The following is a 16,891-nucleotide window of genomic DNA, read 5'->3' as shown; positions in this document are numbered from 1 at the left end:
AGAGTGCTCTAAGCAACACATCTGACAGCCTTTCCACTTCAAATCCCTATAAGTAACATAATTAAAAAAAAACAAACAAACCCAAAACACTCTACATGGCATTAGCAAAGGAGGAACATTCTAAAGGGATCAGGACTTTTGATAAATTCCTGAAAGGAAAAATAGATACATATGGATTAAAGGAAAAAACCATGGCAATATGCTCCCTTCAAAAGAGTGATTATACTAACACAAAAAAGGGTCTCAAAATAATCCCAAGGGCAGAGGAGCCACAGAATCCACAGGGCAGAAAAGGGCCTTGAATAAACAGTGATCCTGGCTGGGCTCTGCAGGAGGAACCGCTAGACAAATCTCACCCCTCCACCACCATCATTCCTTCTCAACAAAGAACTATGCCTCTGAGAAGTGAGGGAGGCTGCTTAGATTCCCAAAAGGAAAGAGAAATGTCCAACCTCAGAACAGTTGCTTCTGGTATAGCCCATCTTGAAGCATGTCCTACACCTCCCCACAGTTGCTGCATTCATAGAAGGTAGGCTAGCAGATTTCTGACTCACTAGATCTGCAACAGACCCATACTGTTATGAAGATACATTAGAATCAACATCAGAAGAACTAACCCTGTAGCCATAGCAGCAAGTCTATCTTCAGAGATTCAACAGTATACTGTATTCAGAGAAAGGCAACTATGAATCCTGGAAATTAAAAATTTAAACACTAAAATAAGAAAGTACAGAAGATGTCAAACAGTAGAACAAACATAGCTAAAGTGTGATCAATTAGAAGACTGAGCCAAGACATTTTCTGAGAATGTGGCACAAAAAACCCAAATAGACACTGAGGATAAATCCAAAAGTTTCCAAATTCAGCTAACAGAAAGTCTAGAAAGTAGAGTAGAAAAAAGTGGAAAAGAGAAACTTCTCAAAGAAATAATGGAAGCCAATTTCAGAGTTAAAGAAAGAGCCAGTATGAATGGGGGGATAAAACTAGGCATATAATAGTGACATTTCATAACAGTAAGTAGAAAAAAAAATCCTAAAAGCCTTTTATTTATCAGACATCTCAGAAACAATGAAGCAGAATCTCCGAAATTCTGAGGGAAAATGACTGGGAACACAGGACTCCTGCCCAGCCAAACTTAATCTCACAGAATAAGATGTGTGTATATGTAAGTGTAGAAAGTATATTGCTCCAAAATCTAAAATAATTCTTAGAGATGTTACTGTCCCCTCAAAATATAATATAACCAAAGTAAATAAACAGATTACCCAGGAGTAGAAATTGAGATAAAAGTAGCAGGAGTGCATTAGAAAAATAAACTAGTAAGACCTAAGTTCTGATTATTATAATCATAATTAAAAAGCAAAATCTCTAACTTTCTCATAAACAGGATAGCAGGGAAGGGAGCAGAAAAAGAGTAAAAGCTTTCTGAGGTTCTTGTTATGTTAGTAAAAAAATATAAAAGTAAATATTTGCATTAAAAATTTAAGGGCAATAATAGAAGACTAAAAAAAATATTTAACTTTTTTATTTTAAAAGATTTTATTTATTCATTTGAGAGAGAGAGAGAGAGAGAGAGAGAGCAGGAGCAGGAGGGGGAGCGATGAAGCAGACTCCCCACAGAGCAGGGAGCCTGATGTGGGGTTTGATCCCAGGACCCTGGGATCATGACCTGAGCTGAAGGCAAACGCTTAACCAGCAGCTGAGCCAGCCAGGTGCCCCGATATTTAACTTTCTAATTTTTAAGGGGAAGATAATAGAAGAAAACTGTTCTCAATATAAAACAAAAATAGGAGAAAAAAGGGGAAAAAGCAAAAAGACACAGGCAACACAAAAATAAAATGTCAGAAACAAAGTTCAAAAATATTAACAATGATGGTAAATACGAATGGGTTAAATACGTATATTAAAAGGTAGACATAGATTAATTTAAAAAATAAAGCCATTATCAAACACTCTCTTTAATGTTCAGGACTTTCAAAAGCTTGCGGATGGGTACATGAGACAGACACGGTCACTTTATTGTTTAAGGGAGGGACAGGCATTAAATAACGACAAAACCACTGTACTGTCAACAAATATTTAAGTATGTGTGTGGGTCACATACTGGAAAAATAGACTGAAATAGTCAAGTCAATATCTTCACAAAGTAGTCTATGGATACAGAAACTAATATTGGTACAATGTTCATTTCCTGGGAGTGTGTGTCTATGGGGACACACTTAGGAAATTATGTAGGATCAGAATAGAGAGCATGGAGAACCCAGAAGAAATGGTGGAGAGAGAAAGCTGGGGATGAAGCGGAGTTGATAAGCAGCTAGATCTTTCTGGTCTCTTTCACTGTAATGGGAAGCTATTAAAGATACTTAAGCAAGAGAGTAAAATGGTCAGATTCACATTTTCGGAGTATCACTCTAACTTAGCTAGAGAAAGGACGTTACAGACGACCCAAGGGGGGACCACTGCAGAACTCTAAGAGAGTTGGTGGCTTCAACTAGATGGCTTAGTAGCAGTAGAAAAGTGAATAAAAAATAATTTAGGAAATAGGATCAACAAGTCTTGAAGACTGAATTGTGGAGTCAGGGGGCAGTTAGGAAAGAAAAATACATTAGGAATGATCTGTGGATTCTGAGTGAACAACTAACTGACTCAATAGTTGAACTAGAAGAAAAACCAGGAAATGATTGAGCTAAAGATGATGAACAGTCAAGTACAAATGAACTGGAAAAAAGTACGTTAAATTTAGCAGCATGGAGATCTTTGATGATCTTAGAAGTTTTGTAATAGTGTTAATAAGGAAAAAAAAGTTATAAGAAAGTTGAACAGCATAATGGCTTAACAGTACATTATAGAATATATAAACAAAATGTATATTGAAAGAGTATGCTCAAATATTTTACTGATAGGATACATGATTAAAGAATGGAAGCTTGCTAGACAGGTGTGTGAGAAGTAAAGGTACAAGGATGAGTATAAGAGGCCCTTCCAGAAACTTGCTGTAAAGAAGAAATGAGAACTATAGGACATATAGGATCCAGGATATATAGGAACCAGCATGCTGCCTGTTTCTAAGGTAGAAGAGTTTGCAGGAAAGGTCCCTAAACATTAATCTGCTTGTGAAAAATACAGATTTCCCCAATTCCTTCCCTCTTTTTCTGATTTAGCCAGTCTGGGGTTACACCTAGGAATTTGAATGTCCAGCTCAGTCTGATGCTAACAGTCTAACCTTAGACAAAAACTGGCCTAAAGCAAGGTTTAAATGACAACAAGGAGAATCCCCAAGAGAAGAGGAGGTTCAAGACTGCACAGTCCATGTGAGATTCCACAGTGAGCAGAGAAGGGATGCAGGAACAAAGGAGGAACTGGCTTTTATTAAGAGCAGACATGTTTCTCCCATTTACGGAAGGGATGAGTGAACAGATGACTGAAGAAATTTACGATCCAGTGATGAGAAATCCAGGGTATTCCCAGCAGGGAGGAATGTGCTCCTTTACCAGAACTGATACAGAAACACACAAAAATAAAGATCTCCATTTTTGTTTTAAAGGATTCTTACAACAATGAGGCACAGCAGTATTCTTGTTGTTCTTATTTTTTTTTTCTTGTTGTTCTTAAATGTAGGTTTTCATATACTGAGAGGATAAGAACTCATTTAGGGAATTTTTATTTTCAATTTAATACTTCCAATCTGGAAATTACTTCATTCATTGTAGTTTGTATGGCACTCAAACAATTCTGAACAGTAGAGTTTATTTTCTTGCCTTATTTCTATACATACTCTTTGGCACAATTCCATAAATACTAAGTGATAAGAGTGAAGTCTGCCAATTGCGTGGCGACTCCAGCAGCTGGGCAACCAGGGACACAAGGCAGCAGTTAATTCCCTGAGTGAGCTGAAGTTATTTGGAGTAGGAACAGAAGTTCAAAAGGTGCAATCTGTCTGGTTTTAGGTCAAATAAATAGGCAGTTTGCTTCACTGACCATACCTGGATTTCAATTATTTTGGTTTCTAATGTGAAAAATATTCAAGACTCTCCTAAGAAAAAATTATATAATATGTATATTTTGCTAAATCATGTGATAAAACCTGTGGAAGACGGATTATCAAATTCACTTCTTTAGTAAAAAAAAACATAGGTCTTCAAGCCCACCAGTCTTCCTTTTGCCTTTAAGCAGCCTTTTAAATTTAGAACCTGCTTTTAAACACAAAAGTTCTGTTTAATAATTTTTTGATGATAGTTTTAATCAACTTGGGACTTCTATCACTTTATTTCTTACAAACCCTTCCCTTTTTTTTTCTATTTACAAAAGTAATAAATGTTGTTGCAAGAAATTCTCAGGAAATACTGAGTGGTATAAATAATGTGGAATCACTTGTAATTTCACCCTAAGATAAAATTATGGCTGTCTATGTATAGCTTTCTAGACATTTTAAAATGAACGTATTTATGAACGTATATTTTTATTTTTTTTAAGATTTCATTTATTCATTCATAGAGACACAGAGAGAGAGAGAGGCAGAGACACAGGCAGAGGGAGAAGCAGGCTCCATGCAGAGCCTGACGTGGGACTTGATCCAGGGTCTCCAGGATCATGCCCTGGGCTGCAGGCGGCGCTAAACCGCTGCACCACTGGGGATGCCCGAACGTACATTTTTAATAAGAAAATTGAAATATTACACACACACACACACACACAACATATGTTGTTTTAACTTTGGAATTAGTAGTTTACTGTTTTTTTCTCCCATATAATAACTCTTGTAATGCCAAAATAGACATCATCATTTTTAATGGAGGCTAAGAATTCCGGTATACAGATGTGTTATAATTTAAGTGATCCCCTAATGAAGGGAATGCAGTATATTTTACCTTTAAGAATTGTAGGTTCACAACAAGAAATTGGACATTTAAATCTTATGTCCAAATAGAACATTTCTTCTCTAATAAAGATCAGATATAGATCCAAACTGAAAGGTTTCTTATGAGATTAAGTTTAAAAATAAACCAGTTCCTAAAAACATAAATAAACCAACTCATTTTATTGTTTACCATTGTCTAACAATATAGTATATTTATAATTTCAACAGAATAATTTCAAATGATAATTCTTTTAAATAAATGCATACCCATATACACAATGGGCAATAATTTCTAGAGTGATTAGAATTGATGAAAAGTCCTTAACAATTCTATACACATTCTAAAAGTAGGCATGGGCCAAATAAAGGTATGCATCTAAACTAGCTGTGTAATAACTGCTGCAGGCTTATTTTAAGCAAATAATAGTTCAGAATCACCTGTTTTCAACCTAGATGAAGTTGCAAAATTGGAAATATAATGCTTTTAACATTGTAAGGTTCTTTGTCTTTGAAAAACTCTCTGCTGTTTTGAAATGCTTTCCGAAGGCAAAGGATACATAAAGGGTTATTGGGAAATTATGTCCTTTAGGAACACTAAACATTCAGCATGTATAACCAGCAAATTTAAAAGTCAATTGAGTCACTGGGGAAATGCAAATTAAAGCCACAATAAGATATTACCTAATATCCACTAAAATTGCCATAATAAAAAAGACAATAACAAGTGTCAGTGAGGGTACTGAGAAATCGTAACATCACACACTGCTGGTGAGAATGTAAAATGGTGCAACAACTTTGGAAAACAGCTTGGCAATTTCTTAAAACATTAAACATAAACTTAACATACAACCTGTAGCTCCATTCCTAGGAATCAACTCAAGAGAAATGCAAACCTATGCCCACACAAAGTCTTGTATGTGAATGTTCAGAGCAGCATTATTCATAATTTGCAAAGATGGGAAACAACCCGAATGTCCATCATGGAATATTATCAAGCAATAAGAAGGAATAAAATACTGATATATCCTACAATATGAATAAACTTCAAAAACATACAAAATAAAGAAGCCAAAAGCAAAAAACTACATATTGTGTAATTCCATTTACATAAAATATCCAGAGAGAGCAGCAAAGTAAGTTTCTAACAACATCACCTTTTATTGAGTACCAATATACTTCAGTACTTTAGATCTTAAAGGAAAAGTTTATTGGCAAACTTCAACATTAGTGACTATCACTTTAATTTATATTTCAAAATTTTACTTGATGTAGTTTCAACCAAAGAAATATTATAATAGCTATGAAGGTATCAATGCTCAGGATCTGTCTATTTAAATGCATTCAATACTTTTTAAATTTTTCTCTTGCTGCTTGACTTTGATCTTTAATTATCAACTGAGTACCCCCACTCAAAATGCGCAAGGCAGGGGAACATAGCTGTCAAATTCTGTAGTATAACAAATAATAGTGATGAATGCTTACATAACAAAATACTTTTTTAAACTATGTATTCCAGTGATCCATGGATAACCAAGACTTGGTGATAAAAAACAAGATTTATTCTAATTTCTTCCAATTCCCTTAAGAAACTCAGAAAAAGATACTGTGTCTCATGGACTAGAGAAATAAGAATTGGTAACAGATTGTCTACTAAAAGCATATGTCTGTAAGAAAGTTTATTTTCTTTTAAACTCTACATTTGTTGTGTCAATAAAATGACCTTTTCCATTTTTTTTAGTTTAGTATCCAGAGGCTTTCTGGTGATTATAGAGTTTCAAAGGCCTCAAATTATATCTGAATTGCAAGGTTAAGAATCAAAAAAAGGAAAGAGGTTACAGTAGAGTCAAAAAATATGAATGGATCTCCTGAGTCAGAACACTAACAAAATACTGCTTAGTCCAGGAAAAAGCTATTTTGTAAAATAAAATGTTTTCATGTATTATATGCTTTTCTCTAAGAGTGGTTAGTACTGTGCATTTTAAACTGTAACACGGAGATTCCACAAAGGATGAAGTAGGGAATCTTAAAAGATATATTCTAACACTATAATTAGAAAACAAGAAATAGAGCTCAAAATGAAGAACTTAAGTGTACTTCTATATCAACCTTAACCACAAAACCGAAGAGAGCCTCAGCTCATCTCACGAGGGGCACAAAAGAATCTCCTGGGGCACATTTCAGATTTACTTTTTATTTCACCATTTTTACACAATTGCTGTATAAGGTACATATTAGAAGTACATAATTTATAAGGAAATAAACACTGGGTTATATACTCAACATTTTATTACTGTTAAGATGTGTAATCAAAAGAGTAGAAACCACTCTTCTAAGGAATGGACTGACTAGGGTTACTATTAAGTCACATTAAAGTTAAGTAGTCACATTTTTCCATTACTCTGGGAATGCAGCAGCTCAGATACTTTACAAAAAGAATTATTATTACCATGGGCAAACCTTTATAGTTTACAAAGTCCTTTATAGTTTACTAAGTTTTCATGTATGCTATCTCATGGAATACCCAGCCATTTAGCATCTTTACTAGTTGATCTGACATATTCAGTAACAGTTTCTCAAAAGCTTCCTAAACACTAGTTGTATTTATTATTATTAAAAGCAAACAGCTGTGAAGCTGATGAGAGGAGAAAATATTTTAATCACTTAAAGGTTAATCTAAGTAAACTGAAGCACAAAGAAATATGTTTAAGTTGAGTTAATCCTCCACAAAAAAAAGTTTGGAAACCACTCAATAAGAATTATATAAAAGGACAGTTAACATTCTGTCACTTCCCCTGATGGCCTTTACCACCTTTATTCTTTATTTTTTCAAGACAAGCTTAGGGTCTTCTCAGCATAAACAAAGAAATAACCACCAGGGAAGTGAAGTTAAAGACTCTGGAATTACTCAATGAGAAGATTAAGGGTAGATTTCATAACTGACTCTATATACAAGTTCTGCTTTATGGAGGGTAGTGACAAGATGTTTTACCAAAATTAAGAGGATACAAGTTGAAGCTGGCTACTAAATAAAATTACTACAGAAAAAAATTATGAAGTTTTTCCAAGTGAAAATTCAGAGGAAAACTTAAGGACCTCTATCAAAAGGCATTTTTGTTTTGCAAACAGGATAGTTTCCTATTAAATGAGATCAGTTAAGTGTACCAAGGATGCCTGTAAGCAATCAAAAAGTTTGACTGCAGTTCTTCAGATCTATTTATCTGTGTATGTTAAACTAAAGCAAAACTTAACTAACCTGGTAGCACACTCCTCTCAAAAAATTAATATATTATTATTTGCCTTGAAGAAGCTGACTTCTTTTACTAAACTGAGGGATTGATAATGATTAGGTTATTGGAATTAATAATCTTCATAATGAATGGCAACAGGTAAAAAGTAGTATTGGTGTAGCAGAGGAAATCTAGTATGACTGCCATTGTCTGGCAAATCTGTTACTTTGTTTTAGGTTAGAGACATATTCTAATTTATGTTACTGATTTACCTACCAAGGCAATGGGTAGATTTATCAATGATACAATGATGAAATGCCTAAGAAGCAATAAACCAAAAGATTTAAAAGTATATAAAAAAAATAACCATTTTCCCCTACTGTTATAAATTTGACAATTTTTTAAAGAGCTAATGAAATCTGGATATATTAGTTTGTTTGTTTATTTATTTATTTATTTTAATTAATTCACGAGAGACGCAGAGAGAGAGGCAGAGACACAGGCAGAGAGAGAAGCAGGAAGCCCGATGTGGGACTTGATCCCAGGACTCCAGGATCACGCCCTGGGCCAAAGGCAGGCGCTAAACCGCTGAGCCACCCAGCGATCCCCATGGATATATTACAGTTCTAAGAACCAAGAAAATGATGGCATAAATTCAAGAATCACAACATATTTCAAAGCTGTTGTTATTTCCATACTTTGAATGGTTAAAAATGGTTTAATTCTAACATTACCATTGGAGCAGACGGTGGGTTTGATGACTGTCCTTCACTGTTCCCTGCATGCTGCTGGGTTAACCCATTAGGATTTGAAGACTGTGTTATAGGAAGCTGGGTACTGGATGCAGGTTGCTGAGATAATTCTACTTTGTAACTCTTATTTGATCCATCCAATCTGCTACTTCTCTCTATGGCAATCAGGTCGCGAATTTTTTGCAGCTGCTCCACTGAAGCTTTTTTAGGAAAGATAAGATGTGTTTCTCCCTGGAATTTATAAAATTGGGGAAAATTTTAACCTTTGCTTTTTACTGACGTTCATATGCATACCTATAAAATGAAACCAATACTATAAAATACATAGTTCTTTAACATTCTATTTTCATACCATTATAAGTATTTTCTTTTAGATGGTCAAAGGTAAAAAGTGCCTATATATGAACTAGGAAGTTAAGAAAACTGGTCTCCTTCTTTGCATTTAATGCTTAGCTTATTTGAGTGGTTCAAAGGCCTTTAGAAAAAATATTTTCTTTTAGGAATAAGAGGTCACAAAGTCTCATAAGAATTATAAAAATGCACTTTCTCTGCAAAAGTATGTATTACTACTATTCTCTGTGAAATTCCCTATGCAATAATAGGAATTAGTAGAGATGCAGCCATACAAAATGATCTGGGGTCGCATAAAACCAAGAAGTTATATAATAACCTTTGAATCTCTTAAACCTAAGACTTTAAAGAATAGCTACATGATTAGAAGTTTGGATATGGGGTCCACTAATTTGTCCAAGAAAACAAAAAGTACACCCTGATAGTCAGTTCAAAACTATGGACTGTTAACAGTAATACAAAGGTGGTCCAAACAAAACAAACAAACAATAAAAATCCCATTTTTAAGTAGTAGTTCATTTAATGAATACTCCTAATCAGAGTGCTTTAAGATGCAATAAACATTACAACAAAGCTCACAATGCAAAACAGCAAATTATAAAACAAAAAACAAGTTAAATGAAAAGATCTTCAATTAAATTTCAAAGTGTTAAGAAGCAACAATGTTAAAATAGTAATTCCACCAACTGCATGTGAGATACAATGATTGTTAATATACAGAAGACAGACTTGTTGATTCTAAGCATTTAAGTTGAGCTCCACAACTGAGAATGATCTTATTTCACTGGTGATGGCAGACCTATCAGAATCAACTGACCAACACATTTCTCACTAATGACATGAAAATTAGTTCCAAATAAATCCCTTTTAAAAAGCTAGAAGAGGCCATTAAGCTCTATATATTCTGTAAAAACAAAACTGAACTATCACTTATTGTGTTTATGGTGCTATGCTAAACATTTTATGTATGTTATTTAGAATAATTCTCACAATCACCCTGAAATGTAGGTATTAGATTTATCCCTATTCTTTATATGAAAATACAAAAGCTCAGAAAAGTTAACCTGCCTGAAGCTACAGAATAATTGTTGGGAGTAAAGATTCAAACTTAACAAAACTTAATTGTTAAGCTATAATTGACTCCATCTAAGACTAACAGAGACCAAAAACCATAAGCTTGTACTAACGGATGGAAATTTTGAGCAAAAAGAGAATATTTCTACAGCTGAGATGATTACATATATGATTAACACAATTCGGACCACAATGATTTTCTAACATTAGAAAGGAACCACCTCACATCTCTGATGAAGTTTCTCTTCAGAAATTAGACATCTAGGTTAAAACCAAATATAGAGGTTTCCCATCTCATACTGTTAGTGGAGCAGCACTGAGAGAGACAGAAGACACCATGGGCTGAGGTGGAAATACAGTAAACCAAGTGTCTGGATCTGTTCAGTCTATACCTTAGAGAAGGCCCTTATAGGACAGAGATGCTGCTTGTGCCTTGCTCCCTTCCCTTCCAACTTTTCAAAACTAGTCCTAAAAGAACATATGATATGGCCAAAGTGCTTGTGCCAAAAAGTTTCATCAGCAGCACTGTATTTTCACAAAAAGACAAAATCACAGGCTTAATGCACCAGATCCAATAACACTTTATGAATGAGAACTGTAGTATTTAGCAAAATCCGTATTTCTCAACATATTTTTGCTAAGACAATTCTTACAGCCAGATGTTAAACAAACCTGGCTCCTGCCCACTAAATGCTGGTAATATCTTCCAGTCATCAGGACAACCAAAATTGCCCTCCTCCCATGGTGTCTGGTGAGAACCACCGCACTCAGCAAGCCAGATGAGTCACATATATACCCATGTGGATCCCAGTCTTTCTCAACCTTCTTCTCAGAATTTTCACAAAGACTATAGCCTCAGAGGCAAGGAGGCCCAAAAGTGCCCAGGATTTTAATATACAACTGAACATTTTGGGATGGATCTGAGATTCCCACTTCATCTTAAAGCCGATTCAGTTTCTTTCTAATGATAGAGTTCAGGTGCAGTTCCACTGGTTGCTTCTGCAACTTAGCCAGTGATAGAACATTTACTTGACAGGTCCTGAGGTGTGAAGTCCAAAGACAATCGGAAACCTGAAGTATAAATTAGTCTCATCAAAACATGGTAATCTTTTCTGAAACTGTTGCTCCATTTGTGTCAAATATTTCTGCAAGTTTTAATCTGGCTTATTACCTGGCACTGGTGTAACCAACCTTTCGGTCTGCCTGAGATGGGTTTTCTAGAATGTGGAATTTTGAGTGCTAAAACCAGGACAGCAAAAACAAAACAAAACAAAACAAACAAAAAAACCCCATAAAAATAAATACATTAAAAACAAAACAAAACAGGACAGCCTGAGGGAAACTGGGATGGTTGGTCATCACACCCGGCACTCAAATATTTGTTGAATGAAAGACAAATATGACTCCACAAAATGTGTAACACTTCAAAACTGAGAAATCAGTACAGTTTCCAGTTGTCATTTACTACATTTTTCTGTCATTTAACTCAAAAATCTGTATTTCCTTGAACAAAATGGGCAATGTTTACAATTTTGCCTCCTATATTTTTAAGTTCTCTATGTTCAGATGTCTGTAACTACAAGCAGATGACACCATAATTTCTATCTCCAGCCTGACCTCTCCTTTTGAGTTATAGACTCAAATATCCAACTGCCTGCTGGCTATCTCTATTGAAAGTTTAGCAGTATGTCACTTATAATTATCCAAAGGTAAGTAGTGATTTCTCCCATCATCTGCTATACTCCCAAGGTTTCTCAATTTGAATTAATGGTATTTGCATCCGCTTCTATGCTCAAACCAAAACCTAGAAGAATCCCTCATTCCTTCCTTTCCCTTATACTCCACATTGAGTTAATTAGTGAGTCCTGCAGGCTCTGTTTAAAAAGAAAATTCTAGATGCCTCTACTTTTTCCTCATCTCCACTGCTATCAGTCGTTAATTCAACATATGCTTACTGAGTGCCTCAATGTATTCTAGGAGCTAGCAACAGAGGGGACAAAAGGCTTTTTAGACAAAAGGCTCTGTCCACATGGAACTTACACAAACCATTACCATTTCTCCTTTAGGCTGAGAAAAGCTTTCTAACTGATCTTCCTGCTTCATCCCTTGCTCTCATCCCAGAATATCCAGAACATTTCTCTTTACAACCGGTAATCTTTTAAATATTCTTCCCTGCCTAAAATCTTCCTATGGTTTCCCATCTCACTTAGAATGAAATCCAAGTCTTTATCAGAATCCTCAAAACCCCATGTCCTGGATCCTGCCTGCCTCTGTAGCTACTTTCTGTGTCAAAGCTAATCCTGCCAGAAGTCTGTTGCACACCTGAATCCTTCTCTCTGAAGTACTCTTACCTGAGGGTTTCAGGTACCTGAAATGCTTTTCATTTAGGTCCCAGCTCAAATGTTTTCTCCTGAGAGGCCTTCTCATACCACTCATTCTTTTAGAGCTGTCCCTCTACAGGTGCTTTTTTAGTATATTACCATGCCTTCTTTTCTTCTTTGCATTCATCTTTGCTTTCATGTCTACATGTCTACTGTTTGTCCAACCTATTAGAATCCAGGCTCCATGTGAAATGGGATCTATTTCTCTAGTTCACTACTATACCCTCCAAGGGCTTGAACACAATCTGGGGAGGCCGGAAGGAAAGTACTTTTCATGGCAACTCAGCATATCTCTTTGATCATTTCTACAGCCTTGACAATTCTAACTGCTATAGATTACTATGTATCCACAACCTGGTTCAACTTCTTTCAGTATTCCATAAACTAGAAATGGTTAAGCATATATTACATAAAGAAAATTGAAAATATTGATAACTACTTTCATTGTGTCATAAAATTAAACCATGCCACAAGATTCCAGAAGATGAAACTACCAAACTTATTTTGACTTAAAAACAAAAAAAAACACTGATATTCTCCTCTTGTGTCACAGAATAAATTCCTTACATGCAGCAACTGAACTCAGCTTTTCTGCATTTACTCTTTTCATTTCTTACTGGAGACAGGCAGTTAGACCTTATCAATATTCATGGGTACTCACAAATTAAGTTTTTGCGGAAAGTCTAAAGTGACCCACAATTTGGTCTTTGGGTTTTATGTCCGATCTCCCTATTCTAAAGGATTAAAATTTGTAAGAATTTTCCCTGTGGGGGAAAAATATATATATATATTTTTATATATGATATATATAATATATTTTTATTGTGATTTTAAAATACATTTACTGTGACTTTTAAATGTCCAATAGGCGAAGAATTAACTAGTTCCACAGATTTCCAAAATGACCCATTAATTTAAAAATATTATCTTATTTAGGTAATTATCCAACAACATTATAATAAACTCTTTACAAATGAACTGGGGAGAAGAAATCCTTCAACATACTTACCTCTTCAAAGCCCATTTCAAATAAACATTCAACGGCTCCTCTGACAGGTAGGAGTCTAGTAGAAAAAGCTGTGTTTCCAATCCGGATAGATCTGTATTTTTCATCATTAGGGTTTCTGGTTTAAATAAAAAAGTTTGATTATATATAACAACTTATACTTTCCGCAGTGTTTTTTAACTCCTTTTTACATTTTATATTGGCTATACTGCTAGAAGATAGTATAGTTCCCTACTTTAAAGAAAAAGGAAGCACAGTCTGGAAAAATAGCCTGATTTTGTGATTCTTACCTCAATATACATTTACCACCACCTACCATTTCACAGCTGATAATATTAATGTTTCCATAAGGGAAATCCATGTGACATTTTAATTCTGTGCTGTTAAAGCCACATACCTTTATGAGTTTTTAGGTTGCTAAGAAAAAAATCCAGGTAAGCTCTAGACATGGGTGCATAAGGCCTTGCCTATTTTGTTCTGATGGATCTCAATCATTAAGAATGGTGCCTGATGCATATATGATAGTTAATAAATACTTGTGAAATGGATGAATAAAAGAAACTAAGAAGCTATATAAAAATGGGTCTTTGAGTTCCTCAAAGACTTTACCTCTGACAAATACAAATTTAGATATATCTTATAGTCACTTGATTTTCTTTCTTCCCTAGATGATTGTTTTTACTCTAAATTCTGCTTCAGCTCAAAGTATATTTTTGCCACAATTTTTTTTTTACCACGATTAAGATTTTAAATAGCATACATAGGATGAGACCAGCATATGAAAAGCTTTGAGATTTTTAATAACCTTTTAAAAAATATTTCATTTATTCATGAGAGACACACACACACACACAGAGGCAGACAGAGGCAGAGGGAGAAGCAGGCTCCATGCAGGAAGCCCAACACTGGACTCGATCCCAGGACTCCAGGATCACTCCCTGAGCCAAAGGCAGACGCTCAACCACTGAGCCACCCAGGCATCCCAAGATTTTTAATAACCTCAATAAATCAGAAAGGCTGTTTAAAAAAAAAAAATCAGAAAAAAAAATACAAGATTAAGATAATCACAGTTTGGGGCTCCTGGGTGGCTCAGTCAGTTAAACATCTGCCTTTGGCTCAGGTCATGATCCTGGGCTCCTGGGATTAAGCCCTGAGTTGGGTTTCTGCTCAGTGGGGAATCTGCTTCTTCCTCTCCCTATGCTCCTCCTCTCTGTTGATGCACGCTCTCTCTCTCAAATAAATAAACAAAATCTTAAAAAAATAAAAAAAGATAATCACAGTATTATACTCAAAAAACCTCAGAACATAATTTAGGATGAGTAGATTTCACATCTGATATAAATTCTCTTCCAATGGTAGTGGACTCCACCAGCACTATTTTAAGAAGGATTCTGAGGTTGCGTCAGGGGTCCGTAGGAAAGAGTGCTGAGGCCATCTGCTTGGGGTATGGAATGGGGATGGTGGACAAATGCTGGCAACAGCTAGCAACTCATTAACCATTTTTGTCCTAATTTAATTGTGGAAATTTCAACATATTTCACATTTGTTTTTTATCAAGCAACTCTCTATTGCCAAACTGTATTAAATACATTAATCTTCTTTAAACTTTTCTTTAATTTCAAAAATTATACAAGTTTGTTACAGAACGTTCAGAGACAAAGCTCTAATATAGTGTTATTCAAAATGTCCACAGACCAGTGACCATCTATAAACTTCCTAGTCATTCATGAGAAGTGCAAAAATTGAGAGTACTCAGCAATTTTTATAGCAATTTGATTTGCCATGAAATTTTTATTGTATTTTACAAAGTTGTAGCTCCACAAAAGATTGGAATTAAAAACAAACATTATTCTTTACCCAGGTCATTTGAGTATCATAGGTGGTTGAAAAACACAAAGAAAAATATATGCTCTACTCTTTTTTTCTGTGTTTTATCTTTTTTTTTAAGAGTTTATGTATGTATGTATGTATGTATGTATGTATTTATTTATGAGAGAGAGATAGGCAGAGACACAGGCAGAGGGAGAAGCAGGCTCCATGCAGGGAGTCTGATGTGGGACTCGATCCCGGGACCCCAGGATCACGCCCTGGGCTGAAGGCAAGCACTAAACTGCTGAGCCACCCAGGGATCCCCTTTTTCTGTGTTTTAAATGAGAATTACTCAACTTTGGTATTTGAAGTCTTTGTTGTAGGGGCATTTGAAGTCTTTATTGTAGGGGCCTGCCCTGGGCACAGCAAGAGATTTAGCATCCCTGTTTTTATGCCACACTGTATCCTAAGTGCCTCCTTTTCTTACCACTTAAACAAAAAAATATTGAGATCCCTGTCTCTCATGAATAAATAAAATCTTAAAAAAAAATTAAACCATACAACACTCTTACATTTATCAAGGCCAGTTACACATAAATGAAGCATCTTTTCATGATATTCAATACATTTCACCGGGTCATAAATATCAGTACCACCAGGATGATATAACCTACTGGTACAAAACTGCTTGATTTTTTTTTTTAACCTATTTTTTTTCCCCAATAGCTTCCAGATTTTTACATGATCAAAGTCTTTCTCTGGCTTTAATTTCCTAGTTTTTCCTATTTCACCACTCTTTAAGAATTCTTATAAAAACTACACTAGGTGATCTGATACAGCTTATTATTTTGATACATGTTTCAAAGTAACTTGATACAGCTTTTCTGCTCTAGTTAGCAATTTTCTATGTTTTAACATCTATGGGCCTCACATAATATTTATGTTTTTTTTCACTAAAAACATAACACAAACAAAAACAAACCAAAAAAACCAAGAGTAATGTCCAGTTACCCAAATCCTAGCTTCCTCTTTTTTTTAAGTATGTTGAGCATACCAGCCATAATCTTGAACATATAATAATGCCAAAGTTCATCCTGAAGCCCTCAAAGGCTTAGAGAACTTGGCCATTAGAGCTCAAATCCATCACATCCCATTTCCTGACCTTGGAAAACTACCAAACCAACACTTTCTAAATCTTTAACTTCATAGTGTCATCCCAGTGTATCCACCATCCTTGAACTCATTACTACTATTCTCCTTATCTTACAGTGTCTAAAATGCCCGTAAGGATCACCTTTATTTTTGTTCCTCTTCTTCCACTAAATTTTCTCTGCAGACTTTTCTCAAGTATTTTTTGCTATAATTCTTCAATGTGTTTTTTCTACCTCTGCTGACCATTAATTATTTCTGCAACTTGTAATATTTATCTTGCT

General features: G+C 35.0%; 1 protein-coding gene across 4 annotated transcripts in view; it reads right to left on the bottom strand.

The window, feature by feature from the left end:
* Positions 1-16,891, bottom strand: part of NGLY1 (N-glycanase 1) — a 57,510-nt gene that overhangs the window by 32,783 nt on the left and 7,836 nt on the right. For all 4 annotated transcript variants that reach the window (XM_038570675.1, XM_038570678.1, XM_038570676.1 and 1 more), the window contains exons 2-3: positions 13,653-13,767; positions 8,820-9,068 (exon numbers count right to left, since the gene is read on the bottom strand). In XM_038570675.1, the coding sequence (XP_038426603.1) occupies positions 8,820-9,068; positions 13,653-13,767 (364 nt within the window). The remainder of the gene's footprint in view (positions 1-8,819; positions 9,069-13,652; positions 13,768-16,891) is intronic.

This window comes from Canis lupus, chromosome 23 (genome assembly GCF_011100685.1).
Source record: "Canis lupus familiaris isolate Mischka breed German Shepherd chromosome 23, alternate assembly UU_Cfam_GSD_1.0, whole genome shotgun sequence".
NCBI lineage: Eukaryota > Metazoa > Chordata > Mammalia > Carnivora > Canidae > Canis > Canis lupus.
The sequence above is the reverse complement of the archived record's forward strand: the minus strand, read 5'-3'. Positions and strand labels throughout refer to the sequence as shown.